Source organism: Centropristis striata, chromosome 9, assembly GCF_030273125.1.
Source record: "Centropristis striata isolate RG_2023a ecotype Rhode Island chromosome 9, C.striata_1.0, whole genome shotgun sequence".
Lineage (NCBI taxonomy): Eukaryota > Metazoa > Chordata > Actinopteri > Perciformes > Serranidae > Centropristis > Centropristis striata.
In genome coordinates, this window is record NC_081525.1 from 24,204,477 (window position 1) to 24,222,712 (window position 18,236).

Genomic DNA, 18,236 nt, shown 5'->3' on the forward strand with positions numbered 1-18,236 from the left:
GTGAATTCAAGCACAGTACACAGTGAAGACAGTGAAGCATGGTGGTGCAAGCATCATGATATGGGCCTGTTTCTCCTACTATGGTATTGGGCCTATTTATCACATACCAGGGACCATGGATCAGTTTGCATATGTCAAAATACTTGAAGAGGTCATGTTGCCTTATGCTGAAGAGGACATGCCTCAAAATGGGTGTTTCCACAAGAAAATGATGATGTTGTTGGTTTGGTTCCAAACCAACAACATTGATGTTATGGAGTGGCCAGCCCAATCCCTGGACCTTAATCCAATTGAGAACTTGTGGGGTTACATCAAACATGCTGTTTCTGAAGCAAAACCAACAAATGTAAATGAATTGTGGAATGTTGTTAAAGAATCTTGGAGTGGAATAACAGCTGAAAGGTGCAACAAGTTGGTTGACTCCATGCCACACAGATGTGAAGCAGTTATAAAAAACTGTGGTCATACAACTATATATTAGTTTAGTGATTCACAGGATTGCTAAACCTAGAAACAAAAAAGTTTGTACCAAATAGTTTGGAGTTTGTAAAGTCAACGGCAGACACTGCTATTTTTTTGAACACACCCCTTTCAACTAATTGCCCAATAGCACAGCCTTAAGAGCGTGCATGTCATGAATGCTGGGTCTTGTTGGTTTTCTGAGAATCTACTGCACCTACTGGTACCTTGTTTGCCATGTAGCAATAAAAAACATACTAAAAACCTGGATTAACCTGGTTAGTCACATTGTACTGCTATTATTTTGAACACTACTGTAGAACTGCAACAATTAATTCATTAATCAGAAACAATTTGATAATCGCTGAATCGTTTTCAAGAAAATAATGCAACTTCACACCCAGTCTAGGAGGCTTTTATGTTTGAAAGATGGTATGGAGTGGCTGACTGCATATCCCCATCTTATTGATGACATGATTATTAGCAAAAACATTACTGATGGAACTCTAAACACTGAAGCAATAATGCAATGTGTGCTGCACTTAAGAAGTTTCTATGGATTTTACATCATTTCTTCCATTAAAACCACCATAAAGCAAATTGCAAGAAGACTTTGTCTGCAAAAAAATACATTAAGAGACTTAATTTATACATTTTTTTCCTCCTTTGTAAGTTAGTTATAGTAAGTCTGGTTATGAGGAGGTGATAATACAGGACAAACACACACACACACACACACACACACAGTACTGTAACCAGATCCTGGAGTGTGATGCGTTTCTTCAAAGATTCCTCATGGGACCATGTGCAGCTCAGATTCTCAAAATCCCCCAAAAAACACCTCAAACACACACTTAACATTAAATTTTTTCATATTCACACCACTCCATCTTGCATCCAAGCCCAGCCCACTCTACACTCCCCTCTGTCCATTGCTGCCACTTTGATCAGTTACAGACATGTTTAATTTTTCATACCCTCCCATGTTCCTCTCTGCCCCTCCCTTCCCTTTACTATAATCCTCTGTTCTTTTTGTCTCCCGTCTTGACATTATCGCTCCTCTTCTTCTTCTCCTTGACCTCTCAGCTCAGTGTTTCCTGTCTCTACCTCATTCCCTGCCTCCCTTCAACAGCTCTCCTCTATGTCGTCCTCTGACTTACCCACCGCTCCTCCAAAACTTCCATCCCCACTGAAGTTAATTTTTTGCTGTTTATCCATTTAAATAGAGGTGGGGCGACCCTGTGAAACCAAAGTTTAGGATGCTGAGCATGTAATCACATGTCACAGCTTTAAGTCCCTTTCCTGTCACAGTCACTGCTATACTGTATCTAACAAAGTCAGAATGGCACAAATGATAGATAACTAAACACATCCATCCATCATTTTTTCTTACACCCTGCCCCGGACAGTGTAGGCAGTTATACACAGAAGAAATGTCCCGGAAACAGCAAAATGAAAGGAGAAAAATCAGGTTACAGACACAGCCTTGCACTTCTAGTGGGTCATAAGTGATAATTGAGTTGGATTGAGTTTTTTAGGAAAAGCCTTCACAATAAACCTTGTGTGTGATTATATATTTTTAGTCCACAGTACAGTAGGGAGAGAAAGACGAGTGAGGGAAGAAAGGGGGAGTTGAGGCAAATGGATTTAAGCTGAAAACGCTTGTGGTATGTACATGCACACACCTTACACTCTCAAATATCACTTGGAAGTTGTAAATCACTGAGAAACACATGCACTGTTTTTGTGTAAGAGGAGGTGAGAGACGGACACTTTCGGCCTTGAAGGCGACACGATGAGTTATGTATGTGAGAAAGACAGAGCGGCAGACACAGCAGAGGTCAGAGGTCAGAGATGTTACTGTTTAACACACTGTAACAACAGAGCCGAGATTAATGACCGTGTATGTGTCCGTATGTGTGCACAGTTTGCATGAGGTCTCCTCAGATATCTGTATAATAATTAATCACACACACATACACGCACACCTTGTCTCCTGGCCCTCCTCTGGCCTCTCCTGCTGTTTTATGGCCTCACCTGCCACGATAGAGGGATGACAGCCACACTCAGCAAGAGGGAGGAGAGGAAATGGAAGAGGGAGGGGAGGAGAGATGTGGTTTCAGAGTGGATAGAGGGGGGGAGAAGTGAGTGTCAGTTGAAAAGGAGAGAAGAGATGAAAGACAAATAGTGAAACAGGTCCAGAGAAAAAGGAGAGAGGGAGAGAGAGACAAAGAAAGACAGCCATGGACCAGATGTGCTCACTCTCCATATACAGTCTTCAGTTCAGTGGGTGCAATGTGAATAGCTATTTATGTTCATTTATGGGTTCAGCTTGTCATTAGTCGTTCAGAGTCTATTTTATATGTTCTTCCTTACAGAAAATACAGTATGTGAAGTATTTAGGATTAATAACCCTTTAGTTCTGGTGCCAAAATCAGCACCAGTGCCAATTACTAAACAATACTGTTTTTCAGCAATACGGTACCTTAATTTGACAAATATGAACATGGTTTCTACAAAATCCTTTATCTATTCGACAAAGGAAGCCAAAATTGTTGGCTATAAACCTTAATAGATTATTTAAAAACCACTGGATCAAGTAGTACCAATCATTCAATACCAGCTTTCTGAACTTGGAAATTTTGGATGTGGGCACATTTCAGTCTGTACCAATAAAGTATTATTGTTGAATACTCAGCCCTCATGGGATCTTTAAAAACATTTTGATCACTGCTAGAATGAAAAGTATTTTTAAATTGTAGCTACGACTGCATGCCTCAATCTCAGGCTTATTCTGTCTGGTATTACCAAGTATCTTTTAAAGGATGTTTCTTCTTGAAAAAAAATATTCTCTTTTCTACAACACAAAAAGTAACTTGAAAGTGATTTTCCATCAGTTTTTCTCATCTTCTACCAGCAGCTATTTTGAGATCTTCAACGCTGTGTTTGAAGTGAAGAACAGCATCCTCACCATGTTTTCTTCTGCAAAGCAATCCAGCAGATTTCCTGCGAAATCTGACCTGGTGGCCCACATTGTAACATGGGGTAGAGTGGTTGATGTAGGCTCAATGATGTCACATACTGATTTGAAGTTAAAGCTCTAATGAGGAAAGTAGAGGATCACCCACACAACAAACTCACAGGAGTGTAACTGGAAGGAAACACTAATAGTAGCATTAAGCTACTAGTCTGTGACTAATAATGTGAAACTATCACTATTTTTTGGACCAGTATGGGGATTGTTACTTATATCACACTGTTTTAGTATAGTATGTGAAATGTAGTTATAAAAAGAATTGAAAGAAAAACTTGTTTCAAAATACTTAAAATTACAAAAAATGCATGAGCAAATGTTTAATACCTCTTGTAAATATAAATTAAAATTAAAATGTAGCTTTCTCATGTCCTAAGTTAGTCAATAATAGTGATTAATAGTGTTTTACTTCAAAACATATTTACATGTGATGATTTATTGATGTCACAGTGCATTCAGTAGCATTCAGTGCATTAATACTGCATTAATACTGCCATAATTAATATACAATAGAAGAAAGAGAGCATTGAAAAGACTGGAATTAACTCTTAAATTTATATCACAATTACTTGATTCCCTTGCACAATATTAATATTACAACCTAATCCTAAAATAAGTAAGAGTTCAAACAATATGTACAATAATGCAACTGCAGTTATATGCCAAATTAGAATCTGAAGAACATGCTTGGGTTATATTTTCAATATGCACACACACGCATACATGCATACACACATGGATACACACAGTTCAGGTTTTGTGGTACTTGAGTGAAAAGTGGTGGAACAAATTACACAAATCCCTTTGAAAAGCATGGTAGACTTTTGCCAGACCTTTTAGAAAAACATGTATAACAACCAGAGTTAATTTGAGTCGGCAGCTTGCGGGAGGAGAGGAAAGGCTCGAGGAAAGAGAACAGAGGAAAAGAAAAAGAGATCGGGAGGACGGTGAAGAAGATAAATGCGTCAAGATAATTCAGTGGTCAACTTCTTCACCTCTCAAACCACATGTGCCCACAATAACCTCAGATGAAATCCAGCCAGAACTTTTTTCTCGGTGTTTCCCCAAATCATTTTTGTTCCATGCTTTCTCTCCCGAATAAAAATAAAACTACTAAAGGATGCTTGACTGACTTCATTGTTTTGGACAGAAAAAGGGACGAAGTATGAACAATAAAGACATGAATGTGTTGGTTGCAGGTGGCTGAAAAAATACCTAAACTACATGAGGTTTTTAAGGTTATAAACAGGTACATTTTTGTTGACTTTCTAAAAGGCCAAAAATAATAAAAGGAATCGATTATGTTCAGATTTTAACACTTGACATATATCTTAAATGCCCTGCGAGCATGAACTGGCATTTCTAACAATATTCTAACAGAATTGGCACATCCGGCAAAGTAAATGTTACATACTCAACTAGACATCTTATTAAACTACTGGACAAGTCTGAACAGCAGAGGCATAAAAATGACTGTGGGAAAAGGAGAAGAAAGGCAATGAATTTAAATTGATATGCAAGCTTACAGGCTAGCAAGCTGTTATTTGCAGCTGTTGTACTGGGTTGAGTTATACTTTAAAATCTAAGGAGCAGAGTAAGACATGTGCTTTCCAACATATTCCCCTTCTATCGTTTCCTCGTGTCTGTGTTTTTGTGTTTTTTACTATTACACTATGATCACTTTCTTTTTAAACCAACACTTAAACAAACCGTTGCCTTAAGGGGCTGACTGAACTAGTGGCCATAGCCAAAAGATGCAATAAATATTGTCTATAAATGTTCTATAACAACCAAGAACTAATCATTTATTGATATAACTTGCTCTACATTACTGTAATAACTACAAAGCGGTAAACTTCATAAAACTTTCATAAAACATTGGTTCTGGTCTGTAGTATATGGTAGCCTGCATGCCCTCCTCTGCTATACAGTACCCAGTACCAAGCTGTCTTCCAGAGACTGTGAGCCTCCCGTTCTGCCTCTTTTACCCTCTCAGGGAGGCGTTGAGGGGCAGGAGCCACAGCCTTATCCTCTGGGACAAAGCCATTCAACTACGACCTCATATCAGACAAGACAACCTGCTGAATTTAAGGCATATCACCAAGTGGAAGCCCCTTGCCTGCTCTTGCTAGGGGGCCTTAATCCTTCTGATTGAGGCTCGGCCCGTGGGGCATTGTGAGGCCGTTAACACCTGTTACGGCAACATCCGGTCTTGTAACTCCAAACCTTAAATTTCAAACTACATTTGTGTTATTTATTTGTTGTCTCTATGTGGAATACACTTTCTGTTGCCACACTTCAGTGCAATATATATTATTCTATTTTTATTTATTTATTTTTATATTTATACTAATATTTATCTAGAGTTTTTACATTCCATAATACAATCACATGCATTGAGATTTCGTTCAAATGTGCATTTTGTCTATGTATAACTTAAAGGACAATAAAGTCTGTCCAAGTCCAAGATCTAAATAATGAGATTGTGGATACAAGCGGCTGAAAGAATTTTTCTGGACAGCTTGCCCAGCCTTCTCCACCTGAACATCTCCCTGTAGTACCGTGCATGTGCAACTGGGAAACCAAGAAGATGATGGAAAGAATACATATCCCACCTGACCTGGGATTGCTTTAGGAACCAGACTTTTGCTGCTGCAACATATTTTCACGATGGAAAATCGATGAATGAAAAACTGTCTCTTAAAAGTATTTAACTATTTTTATACAGGCATTTGTAGAGGGGTTTCGAGGAGTTGTGTAGAACAAGAATTATTCCTGACAACAGCAATTCTTACTGAAAGTATGACGTGACATTTACAGAGCAAAGGCTAAGCAAACAGAATTATTCTGTTATATCAAGTAATGTTAACCTCTTAAGAACAAGTAATGAGGAAAGAAGCATGCAAGAGACAGGATGAGGAAGGCCATCAGTGACTTAATAGCTCTGTTCTTTGCTCTGCATCAGACCTGTTGTTTGTTAGTGGACATCCCGCTGCCTCACACACCTGGTACACATTACTATGTCTACTTTTCATGTGTGTGTGAGATAGAAAGAAAGAAAGAAAGAAAGAGATAAAAGAAGGAGGAGATGGACAGATGGAGGAATTGAGTGAGGGCTGTAGTTCAGTTTTAGTGAACTGCCATGTGTGTTTCCATGAGAGTCCACTGATGATGTGACACAAACCATATGTGTCAGGGCAACATCTGCCTGCTGTTTGTGCATCTTCAATAGAGAGTTTTCAGGCCCTTATGTAACAAGGAACAGATAAAGTACCGCAGTCAATGCTTACCTTTCTTTGTTGTCTCCTTATACTATAGGAGTCATTTTAAAGAAATATATATTTTATTATTTCTTAATTCTTTGTGTATAAATAATTCTCTCCTATCTGTCAGAATGGCGTGAGAACAAATATTTAACATACAAAAATATTCGAGAAGACTTATAATGTATCATTGTATGGTATCTCCACTCTACACATCCTGCGGATTCACTTTATTGTCTCTAAAACTGATGTGGTTTTGTTTAGTTTGTTTATTAACAAATGCTTCTGGGACCCAAGACTGAAGATGATTAAAGAAAAAGCAATGACACTTCTAAACAAAAATATTCAAATATATTACTTTTTCGTTGTTTCGTGACATTTCCTTGTGAAAAACCCATCATTGCAATCTTTTAGCCCCTTAAGTGAAATAGATGACATGGGAAATTAAATTCATCTTTTAGTTTCACAGTGCAACATTTTGTGTGTGGGTGTGTGACTGCGAGCAGATAGACTGACTATGTGTTGAACATGTTAAAACTCAGTGAGAACAACCTCGTTCAGCAGTCTGGGTAGGGACCTAGATAGGAGCTCAGGGAGAAGTAATACCAGTCCCCAAATTATTCTGTAAAAATCTTTGTCAAAAGTTATTGAGTATGTCACTCTGCCAAAAGGCTTTATGGGATCCTGCAGTGGAATGTAGCTTGAGACCAAGTCACATTTTGTGAGATTTGCTTTACTAATAACCCTAAAATTGGGTTTATAAACATAACAAAAATGTGGCTCCCCAGAGAAAAAGACTGAAAAACGAAATGTGCAGAGGAGGGTTTTTTCCTTCAACAGATCAACAGCTAAGGACCAGTGGAATCCCTACTTCCTCCCCTCTGACTCTCTCATTCTCTTGTTTCTCTGGTCTAGACTATGGTCTGGTATATAACACCATAAAAATGATGTCCATAGCACCAATCTACAAAAACCGTCAAAGTTGGTTCTGTTTATATTCCTAAAGATAAGTTATTAAAAAAGTACTGTACTGTATTATTTACCGAAACATTGGAGTCATATCAGCCCTATTATTAACAACTAAAACAATCTACAGCCATGCTACAGATCATTTGAGGTTGTACTAGGGCACAGTTATGCGTCAAACCAAATGCCAATGTTGTTATGTTAACATGCTCACAGTTACAATGCTAACATGCCGATGTGACAATATTTACAGTGTTCACCATTACTTTGCAAACATTTGCAATTTAGCATGAAAACCAATGTAGGCTGTTCTCATTCACTGATCATACTTATACATTTGAAAAGCGGTGAGCCAGGATGTGCAGGGCTGCCTTAAAGGAGAAAGTCCAGTGAAGCAGAATAAAGAGCAACAAAGTCCACATGAGGAGGAGGTCGGGTTGAATGCATTTGAATTTGTTCAAACAAACACATGACTTTCACCATGGAGATGCTGTGCATGTCTAGTCTTTTGTAACGTATCTAGTTAACTAATGTAAGTTTTGTTGCCTCCATAATGCTTGTGCAGGTACAGTAATAATTTGTGTTGCTGGACATTTGTAAGATAACATGAAAAAATGTACTTTTTGTAAGACTATTTTATTAGGTAGGTTGACAGATGAGGCTGATGTGAAAGTAATTTGTTTTGCAGAAATATTGCCATAAATTAAGAATTGGACAAATTGATATTCAGACCTGATGACGATGATGATGAAAAGCCAGGAGATCACCAAAGTTATAACAATTTATCCTGAGGGAAACACGATTGTACTAAATTGAATGGCTTAATAGTTGTTCAGATGTTTCAGTCTGGACCAAAATGGTTTGACCAACCGATTGTCACTGCCATCCCTAGATACGAGAGCATTACTAAAATTCAAACAATATACTGGTCTGTCTGTCTGTAGTTCATTGTAAATTACAATAAATTACAAACATTTTACTGGAACAAATGAGGAATTAATGGAAAAGAGCAGAATAGAAACCTGGGGATATTTGTTAGCCTAATGAAACAGTAATAAAGTGGACTGTGCTCATTGTATAATGTTCCCAAGGTGCATAATGAATAAAAAAATAGCAAGCCTTAAATATCTCCCCCATATCCTGTTAACAAATATACACACCTTGGGAGCATTAACCAGTGTTGGACTTCCTCTGCTTTATAATTCATTATTTTGATTAATCTTGGCAATTATGGCTGAGGACTGGGATACGTGCTTTTCTGTTCTAATTTATTTTTGTTGGCGTGCCCTGGTGACTTTTACAAATTGGGCTGTGTCCACTTTCAACAGACTGTAAAACGGTAAGAATTAATAACTCTGCAATTCAAACAAGCAAGAAGAGACACTGTGCATGTCTGTGCAGTATCAGCCTGTCTGAGAGCAAAATTGTGGTTTACACAGAGTCGGCCCCCACTGGCCAGTTTCAGAGACTGTTGTTGGACGTTGGTTACAGCGCGGTGCCACACTGGCATTCACACATGTACAACAGCGAGACACAAAGCCAAGGTAATAAAGTTTAGATGTGGTATTAAACTAGAAAATATTTTCTGTTCTCATTCTCAATGAGCTGTTGTTGAACTCTAAACATCAGGAATAGAAACAAAGGAAGGGAGAGAAGGAAGGAAATGAAATAGATGAATTTGGGTAAGGTCAAAGGAGCTGTGTGTGTTTGTGTTTGAGGTGAGGGGGGTCGGTATCGCTGAAAGCTCAAGTCTGCTCAGTGCGGTATCCGCCGAGATGGTCTGTTGGTGAGAGTTTAGGAGGGGGCATGCTCTTGCTGTTGTTGACATTAACCCCAGCTGACCTCAACATACACACACTACTGATATACGCGCTGTACAGAAAAAACAGCTCTCACTCTCACGTCTGTTTCTTGCTTTTCCTTTGTGCATTCTTAGCGAAGCTTGGAAGTGTTGCAAGAAGTAAAATACGACTAAGGTGTGCTTTCAGCCGGAATGAAGCTTTTAGGTCTGAACCTGAACGAAGAGTTCAGGAAACACATCAATAACAAACCAGACAGAATCTTTCAAGAAGTCGTTAATATTGCCTAAGTTAAGGTCAGGAAGTAAAAGGTTGTGGCAGACAGATATATAACAGACATTTGTTGGATGCAGATTACAAAGCATCACTAACAATTCCATAAAAATTGGTATATTTTCTATTTACTTCTATTTTCCTCTCAAGTGAAATCTTTTATTTTCCACTTTTCATCTTCATAGCCTGTCAGTCATCAAAATATGGAGACCTTGTTTCTGTCTTATGCACAAACTGTCTGTGTGTCTGAGATTGCACCAGCGGTCTAAAATGGCCACAGTGATGTCCAGAGAGCTGTAACAAGCTGTAACTGCTGCAGAGTGGACAGACTGGCAGCTAAAAATACGCAGCATGGAAACTCCTCTTCAATCAAACAATGAATTAGCACACACACACATAGTGGAGCCTCCTGGCAGGCAGTGTTAAGTGAATAAACAGGGGATAATTTTTGCTCCAGGGCGGATGGATAATGGGGATATAGGGGAGGACGTTATTTTAACTAAAAACACAACCTTTTGCTATTACAGGATCCGTGCGGTGGGTTTAAAGATTCCATACACAAGGGAAGCAAAAGAAAGACTCTCTCTGTATCTGTGATGAATAGTGACTTTCTGCCTCTGCTTTTCCTGTTGTTGAGTCAGGTTTGATATATTTAAGGATCAGGTTATCTAGTTGTAATCAGTTATACTATACCCAAAAAAACAAGATGGGTCCAAATCATCAATTTTTTTTTAGATCTGGACCATTACACCAGCGACAGTTAGATGGTGATGTAGCACAAAGCAAACATACTTTTTGTTGCTGCAATTAATTGCATTTTAAAGTACCATGCACATTGATTTAAACTGTTAAACAGAATGTGTTTGAGGTATGTGCCAGTCAGTCAGAAACAAATAGTTTCCATGAGCCCTGGACAGGCTGTTTTAATGAGCAGTTTGCACTGGAATTTTGTCACTTTCCAATGAAATTGTGTCCGGGAAAGTAGTATAAAAGCCACATAGGTCCCTATAGGATCAGCAGGAGGGATGGATCAAACAAACTTTGCCTTTCAATTAAGAGACTGGTGTCATGTCCCATTCACGTCCTATTTATGTCCCATTGGCAGTTATGTGCAAAAGTAGTTTTTTTGGAACCCTAACACTGCCATTTTTTCTAAACATTCAGAAGTAGTTTTGGTTCCTAAACAGAACAAATTAATAACATAAACAACATGTTAAGAACAATGGTCATATTTCGTAGGGATATCTTACAAATTCCCGTGCATTACTATTCATAGTAAATCATCAGAACCTGATCATGAGAATATGCTGCCCTGGTACAACACTGAGCTGTGACGTCATACTTATACATCATATGATGCCCAGAAAAAGTCATTAATGTGCCACAAGAAAACTTGACACTGACATTTGATCTTTTTTCATTGTTCAACTTTTTGTTTTTTTGTTGCGTGCTGTAGTCTTCTGAAATTTTAGTTAAATCACTGAGCGAAGTTCTCCTGTTCTTCACTGGATCTCTCTGTTCATATTTGAGGACAAAAATCCTGTCCACTCATATTCTCAAGGCATTTTATAATTGGAGTAATACTTTGCCCTGTTTTTGGCCCTTTTTACTGAAATGAGCTTCAGAAGGATGCTCTAACATGCAGAAGGTCCACCCCAACTAACCAGTCGGAGACAAGTTCCCTCACAGCTTACTGCACATGAACACGGCTAATTGTGGTTGATGGAACGCTCCACCAAATCAAAGTTCAACCCCTGGTCTTTACATCTACAACAAAGACGGTTTTAGGGCTATAACTGGCTTAAGAACCGGGTTAGGGTCTGGGTTTGGCACAAAGTCATTAATGTTTGCATAAGCCTTCTGGGACCTGAATGCAAGTCAGTAAAATGTCTTTAGAAATGTGGCAGTGAAAGTTTGAGCACTTACCTGAGCACAGCGTCTGTGGTTTTCACACCAAACCAGAACTTGGTCACTCTGCAAGAGACGGAGAGGATGAGGATTAAAACAAACACCCACAGAGTAATACATCTTTCCCAGACAAATCCTGTGTTTGACACATTCTGCCCACATTTGACCCATTCCTGTGAGTCTGCTGTCTAACATTCAAGGAGACACAAAGCTAAATATTGTTAATAAAAGGTTACCATAACCAGAGCAAACCTGACATGGAGACAGACTCACACTCAACCTTTCTTTTATTTACATAATTATCCTTGAGGCGCAAAATGACTTGACACACTGTGTTTGTGGCTGCTGAACCAGACAGAGACCGCGTCACTTGGTGAGATGTATGTTTATGTGCGTGCTTAAGTTTGTGTGTGTGCTTATTGCTCAGTGAGTCAAGACCACCAGTAAACGTGGCTGCTATAACCACCATGACAGAGAGAGACGTCATCTTATAACCATAGGGACACCAGTACAGATTGAGCAAACCAACCCGATTACCCAATCTGATTAAAGTTCTTAAAAGAAATGTGCAGTCATCCATACTCGGCAATAAACACACAAAGCCATACAGACATGCAAGATGTTTTGAGGTTTTAGTATTTTTTTGTCATTATGAAATTAGTATGAACCTTATAATGAAACAAAAAATACTACTCCCATGAGGGTTGTAACTAGGGATGGGAATAATTAATCGATGATCGATTAATGGTCTTTAAGAAAATGGTCGATCACATGGAATTTTTAATCGATCTGTGTGTTTTTTAATTTTAATTTTATCTATGACTGCATTTCAGTACTAACTGAACTGAAACACGGCAGAACGTTCAGTTCTGTGGCTGTACGTGAATAAGCCAATGAGCTGAGAATTAAGTTGGATAAAGCTACAGTTTGCAAACTGAAAGTTGCAATAACATTATAAAACACAGAGAAATACAAGAGTATCAATTCGAGCAAAACTAGCTTACGGTACCTTGCTAGCAATTCAAAACTTTTTTTAACACAAAACACATTTAAATATGCAAGATTACTGTGAAAAAAACTAACCTCATGCCTCTTCGGAGGCTAAAACATAAAACACTGAACTCCTTGACATTCTCTTTACAGTTTAATCTCACTTTAGTTAATTTTACGATCGACAGGAAGTCTCTTTTTGTCCTTTCAAAATAAAAGTGTCAGTTATCAAAACAGGCTTCAGCATAGTACTGTATATATGTCTTTTATTTTGCCAATGTATGCATGTAGCAATTAATCGATTAATTGATCATTAACATTATAGATTATCGACGCAATATGGCCCAAATCTTCTATCCCGATGAAGGTTGTCTAATATATCAATAACAATATATGACAATATAGCAAAGTTTCTGATAATTCAGTAAATAAGCTTTGCTCCTATTTCCAAGGATTAGAACGTAAAATGATGTCAACCAAATTATGTAAATACTGCTGTAATCCAGTTTGCCCACTGTTTTTGCAACATTGCGATTAAAAAATATGTACATTTGTATATACATTTTACATGGTTTTGGTGCTATGTGTTTTCAAATTGCGCAGCCCAGCAGTCAGCTGTTTTTACCTTGCATAGGTGAGATCGTCAGTGTGGCAAAACTGCCACTCTTTGCTTTTTCATCTTCAGCACAATCATGATGCCATCACCAAACATCAAAACAACTATTACAAAACTGGTGTGTGGGTGCAGTTGTGTATCTGTCTGTTGCCATGTGTGTGTGTGCCTACAGGGAGTATATGAGTCTCTATAGTGCGTGTGTGTGTGTGTGAGAGAGAGAGAGAGAGAGGAGAGAGAGAGAGAGAGAGAGAGAGAGAGAGAGAGAGAGAGTGTGTGTGTGTGTGTGTGGGGATAAGCCCTCTTAACGACTCCTAAACCCTCTCCTGAGCGCGCTGTATTTAGCCTGAACCAAGCTCATCTCTTTCTACACACACACACACACACACACACACACACACACACACACACACACTTCTCAGGACTTCTCTTTTAAGTAGCCTTTGTGCTTCTGGGTTAAGGGGTTAGAGTCGGGGTAACAGTGCAGAGGTCAAAGGTTAGAGATTAGGGGTTAAGGGCTTTCACGGTACAGAAGACTCTAAATTGACTCATTCACTCTCAACATTCAAAACAGATGCATAAGGACTATTCTGGTGAATGAGCTGCTAAAGGATCTTAATTAGACTTTGATGTATGAAGTTGAGGACTTATAATAACTGTAGAAATGCAGCATATAGTAATACTAGATGATTTACTGTCAGTAGCACAGCTGAGGATTTTCACTGAAGTGAGGGATTAAGGCCGTGCTTTCAAAGTGTTGGTCGGATAGTACGCTTAAAAGCATCTTTCTGACTGTCACACAGGGAGGGTGCCTCTCACAATTTTTGTAAACTTCCAAAAATGACAAACCATCAGTCACGCCTGCTTTCTGCAGAGAGCAGCCATTGATAAATATGTGTGAAAATGGTCAGAGCTCCAAGTTCTCCCCAAATTCTGTTTTCCTCATTCCTCTCATACTCTCACCCTCGTCCACTGCTATAGCTGCATACTACTGCCTGGGATGTCCAGCTGTTGGCAGCAATGAAGACGTGGTTAGTTTTCAGAGAGGAGAAGAGTTTAAAAATTGTTGTTGGACTTAGTCTTAGAAGAAATACAAGTATATTTTATGATGGTATACCTTTAAGATAACATAAATTCAGATTGGGTGGACACCCTTGGCTTAACAGTAATCTGTGTGAGTTGTTAATGCTTATGACACTGCAAAGCCAGCCTCCTATAAAGATAAATTAAAGAGCAAAGAAGAAGAAAGCATTCAAGCATAAAAGTAATGGTTAAATCTCTGATGAATATATTAGATACAAGTCTGTGGGGATGGATGGATGGAAAGAAGAACAGATGAGAAACAGAGGAACTGCTGTCATGGTATCACTTCAGAGACAGAGAAACACCTTCCTCCTCTACCCTCCTCTTCTCTCCTTCCTTCTGTCTTCAAGGCACTTTCTGACTGTGCAAAAATGAATTCAATAACCAAGTTGTCTTGGATACAGGTCCTATTGTAACTCACTTAATTGGAGGAGGTTCTTAACTCTCTCAACATTGAAACACAGCTTTGAATAACCTCACTAACCTGCTTGTGATGTTACAAATACTAAGTCTCTCTCTGCACCATTTTCACTTCTATAATCAGGTTCCACAGGTATTATTATTATTATTATTATTATTATTATTATTATTATATTAACCGCTTAAAACCCACCAGCCCGGGTAGGTTAGGGTTTCTGGAGCTAAAGCTTATAGTTGTATGTATAGTTGTATGTATGAAACTTAATTCGAAAGGTATTATCTTCAGTTTAGTACATGAATAAAACACAACCTAAACGACATCAGTAGAAACAAACAAAAATGGTCAAGACATAAGTGGAAATGGGCCGCATATTGAGGACGAAAACAAGTATAAAAAGAGAAGATAAACTTTCAGGTTGAAGTGGTTCATGTTTTGTTGGATATGTTCTATAAAACATGTTGAATTTACTTCCTCATTAAACAGTTGCAGTCCAAATATTTATAACTTTTATAAACCTGCATCATTTACATCCAAGTTTTTTTAGTGGCAGTATTTTTCTTCATTGCTCTTGATGGGGCATTGCTGCTTTTTGTGGCACTAAACCGCCACCTGTCGATTAGAGGAATAATCTGAAAACATTGACAGGAATGTCTGCGTGCATGTGCAGACAGACAAAACAAGATCCACTTATAAAAACATCACTCATAGTGGTCAAAAACTCCACAGGCTACCTTTTAAGTTGCATTAGTGCTGCAGAATTGGGACTCAGGGGGTGCAGCGGTGAAGCAAAGTCCACCCTCAGATCCTCTTTCAGCATCCGTTTGTGATGTTCAGTGATTTCTTATGGTATGGAGTGATATAATTTATTGCTTTTATTGCTTTGGCTTCTGTTACATATTCCTTGCATTTATCAGAATGTTTTTTTAAAGTAGCAACATATATGTACCTGGACTGGATGGGTTTTATGTGTAGGATGAAAGAGTCTTACAGCTGCATTGCAATATGGAGCCACATGCACTTCTGCATGCATGCATAAACAAGTATAAGACTAGTATTGACCTCAGACTTAGATTGCCTGATTATCTGGATTTTAGGTCTGTTGTATAAATATTAAGACTGACTTAATTTGAATTAGTTTTCCACATCTTCCTATGGCTAAAGTCTGAGGTGAAAGCTTTGTTAATATGGCAACAATCTTTTCTGCTTCCTGTTGACAGCTGTGGTTCTCCTACATTGTAACATTTCCTTTTTATAGTCAAATCTGGCTTGATTATAGCTTTCTTAAGTCAAAGGCTTTCAAAAGGAAAAGAAATCACAAAATTGTTGAAAAAATTAATAAATGAATTCATAAATATCCCTCTAGTAACGTTAAAAGGTAGTCAAGCAGTCTCGATAGGTGAAATTGTTTAAGCCTAGCTGGAAGTCTTACCAGCCGTTTCTCTCTGACTCTGGTGAGATGAGGGATGGATGCTCAGACTTGATCTATTCAGGTTTCTGTAAGTAGAGAACAATGTTTCTGCCTTTTTGAAAAAGAGGATGACCCCATATGACTGCTTAAAAGTGAAGAAAAAAAATCGATATTATACGCTGCTCTGGAATTAATTAATGAATTAAGCAGAAGTATTGTGATTTCTGATAGTAAAATCGCTCTGCTGTCCTGGTCCTAGATGCTCAATCAAGGTGGGTTGTCCTCCAGAAACAGAGTTTTTAACAAGTCACCCTTCTGTCTTTGTTTTAAAACCGTCAAAGAAATGTCTTTGTGTTTTTCATTTGTACCCTCCAGCTCTTCCTCTTAGTGTCTCCCCATTGCTGCCAACTTCTGTAAAAATCACAGGAGAGGACTTGTAAATGATGGTGATGATAAACTTTAGATGCTTCACTCAAAGAACAGAGGACGGCTAAACATCTCCAGATTTTCACTGACGAGATATAAAGCTGCTTTCCCCGCTGCTGGCCTCACATCTTCATCCGCTATCGTAATCTTTTTCACGCCCTCCGTCTTTTTCTGTCTTACTCGCCATAACAACCTCCTTTTTTCTGTCACTCCTCTACAGCCCCCTCTGAAACACACACATTAATGCACACAAACGTGGTTCTACATGTACACACACTGATCGCAAGTCAATTTCATGGGACATATTTGCTGTCAGAGCCAATCAAGGCAGTGTATATGGGTCTGTGTGCCGTATGGCTATTAAACGGTGGTCAGACTGGGGTTTCGTTGGGTCTCAGAGTGTGTGTGTGTGTGTGTGTGTGTGTGTGTGTGTGTGTGTTTGTGTGTCTGCGGCAAAACAGCTGCACATGGTGAAAAAGTCGGGGAAAGAGAGGGAGGATTGGAAGGTGACTGGAAGACGAGAAAAGAAGTTGGATGTGGGAGGCTGAGAGGAAATGGGGGGAGGAAGTTGAAAAGAGCAGAGGGAGACTGACAAAAGAAGGTGAAAGATGGAAATAATAAATATTGGTTAATAGAAGCAGAGATGTGAACGGAAAGGAGTGTTGGATAATAGTTGTGAAACATTAATCAATACATTTTCTTGACTGCTGTTCATCTGGCAAGTTATTTTATTGATGCAAGCCCATTTGCAATTGTATTTTCATCTATAGTGCAAAAACATTAACACATTTACAAAGGCATTTATTGTTGCACTATACTTCTGATAATGGATGAAGTTGTATGTGATGCATTTATTTCCAATAGTATACTTGTTAATTTAAAAATATTAAATACCCCCACAAATCGTTTTGTGCATTTTACAGTCCATGCACCAGAAAACACTAAAGCCTTGCATAAAAAACAACAAGAGAGCTTCACTCCATCCCAGTTTATGATGTATGACTTAAAACGAAAACGTGCAAAAATCTCATTTCACTTTAATGATGGATTTCCACATGGCTGGATTTCATACAGACACTAAAAACAGTGGTCTTAAAACTTTTTTTTCTATCGTGGGATTCACAGGAGAAATTTGTCTGAGCCTGAGACACGAGAGACCCGTCAGAACCAGAACTGACCCAAGGAGTAAGAAACACTTGCACTAAAGGACTTCCACATGGTTCTGCTGACAGCTGAGTCCAGAGTAATCATTGTTAAAGAAAAACAACCTGATATTACTGAATGCAACAGCAGGAGAGAGGCAGGGACGCAAACTCACACACACACACACACAGAAACGTGCACGCACAACATGTACACGCACAGCTGCACACACCCTTCAGTGTTTGAAAGAGAGTGCAATATAAATCACACTTCTGCCAGATGCAGCGATAAAAAGTGAGTGTGTGAGATGGAGACAGAGGCAGAGAGAGTGTGTACATATTATGCGCGTGTGTGTTGTGGTCAGTGTTTTCAGTGAGGCGCAGTAGAAAGTCTATTTAACACGAGGCATTAACTCTGCTAATCACACCCAGATGACCAGAAGCAAACGTG

General features: G+C 38.7%; 1 protein-coding gene across 1 annotated transcript in view; it reads right to left on the reverse strand.

The window, feature by feature from the left end:
• anos1b (anosmin 1b) overlaps nucleotides 1–18,236 on the reverse strand; it is a 49,514-nt gene that overhangs the window by 25,132 nt on the left and 6,146 nt on the right. The window contains exon 2 of the mRNA XM_059340471.1: nucleotides 11,721–11,768. Coding sequence (XP_059196454.1) covers nucleotides 11,721–11,768 — 48 coding nt within the window. The remainder of the gene's footprint in view (nucleotides 1–11,720; nucleotides 11,769–18,236) is intronic.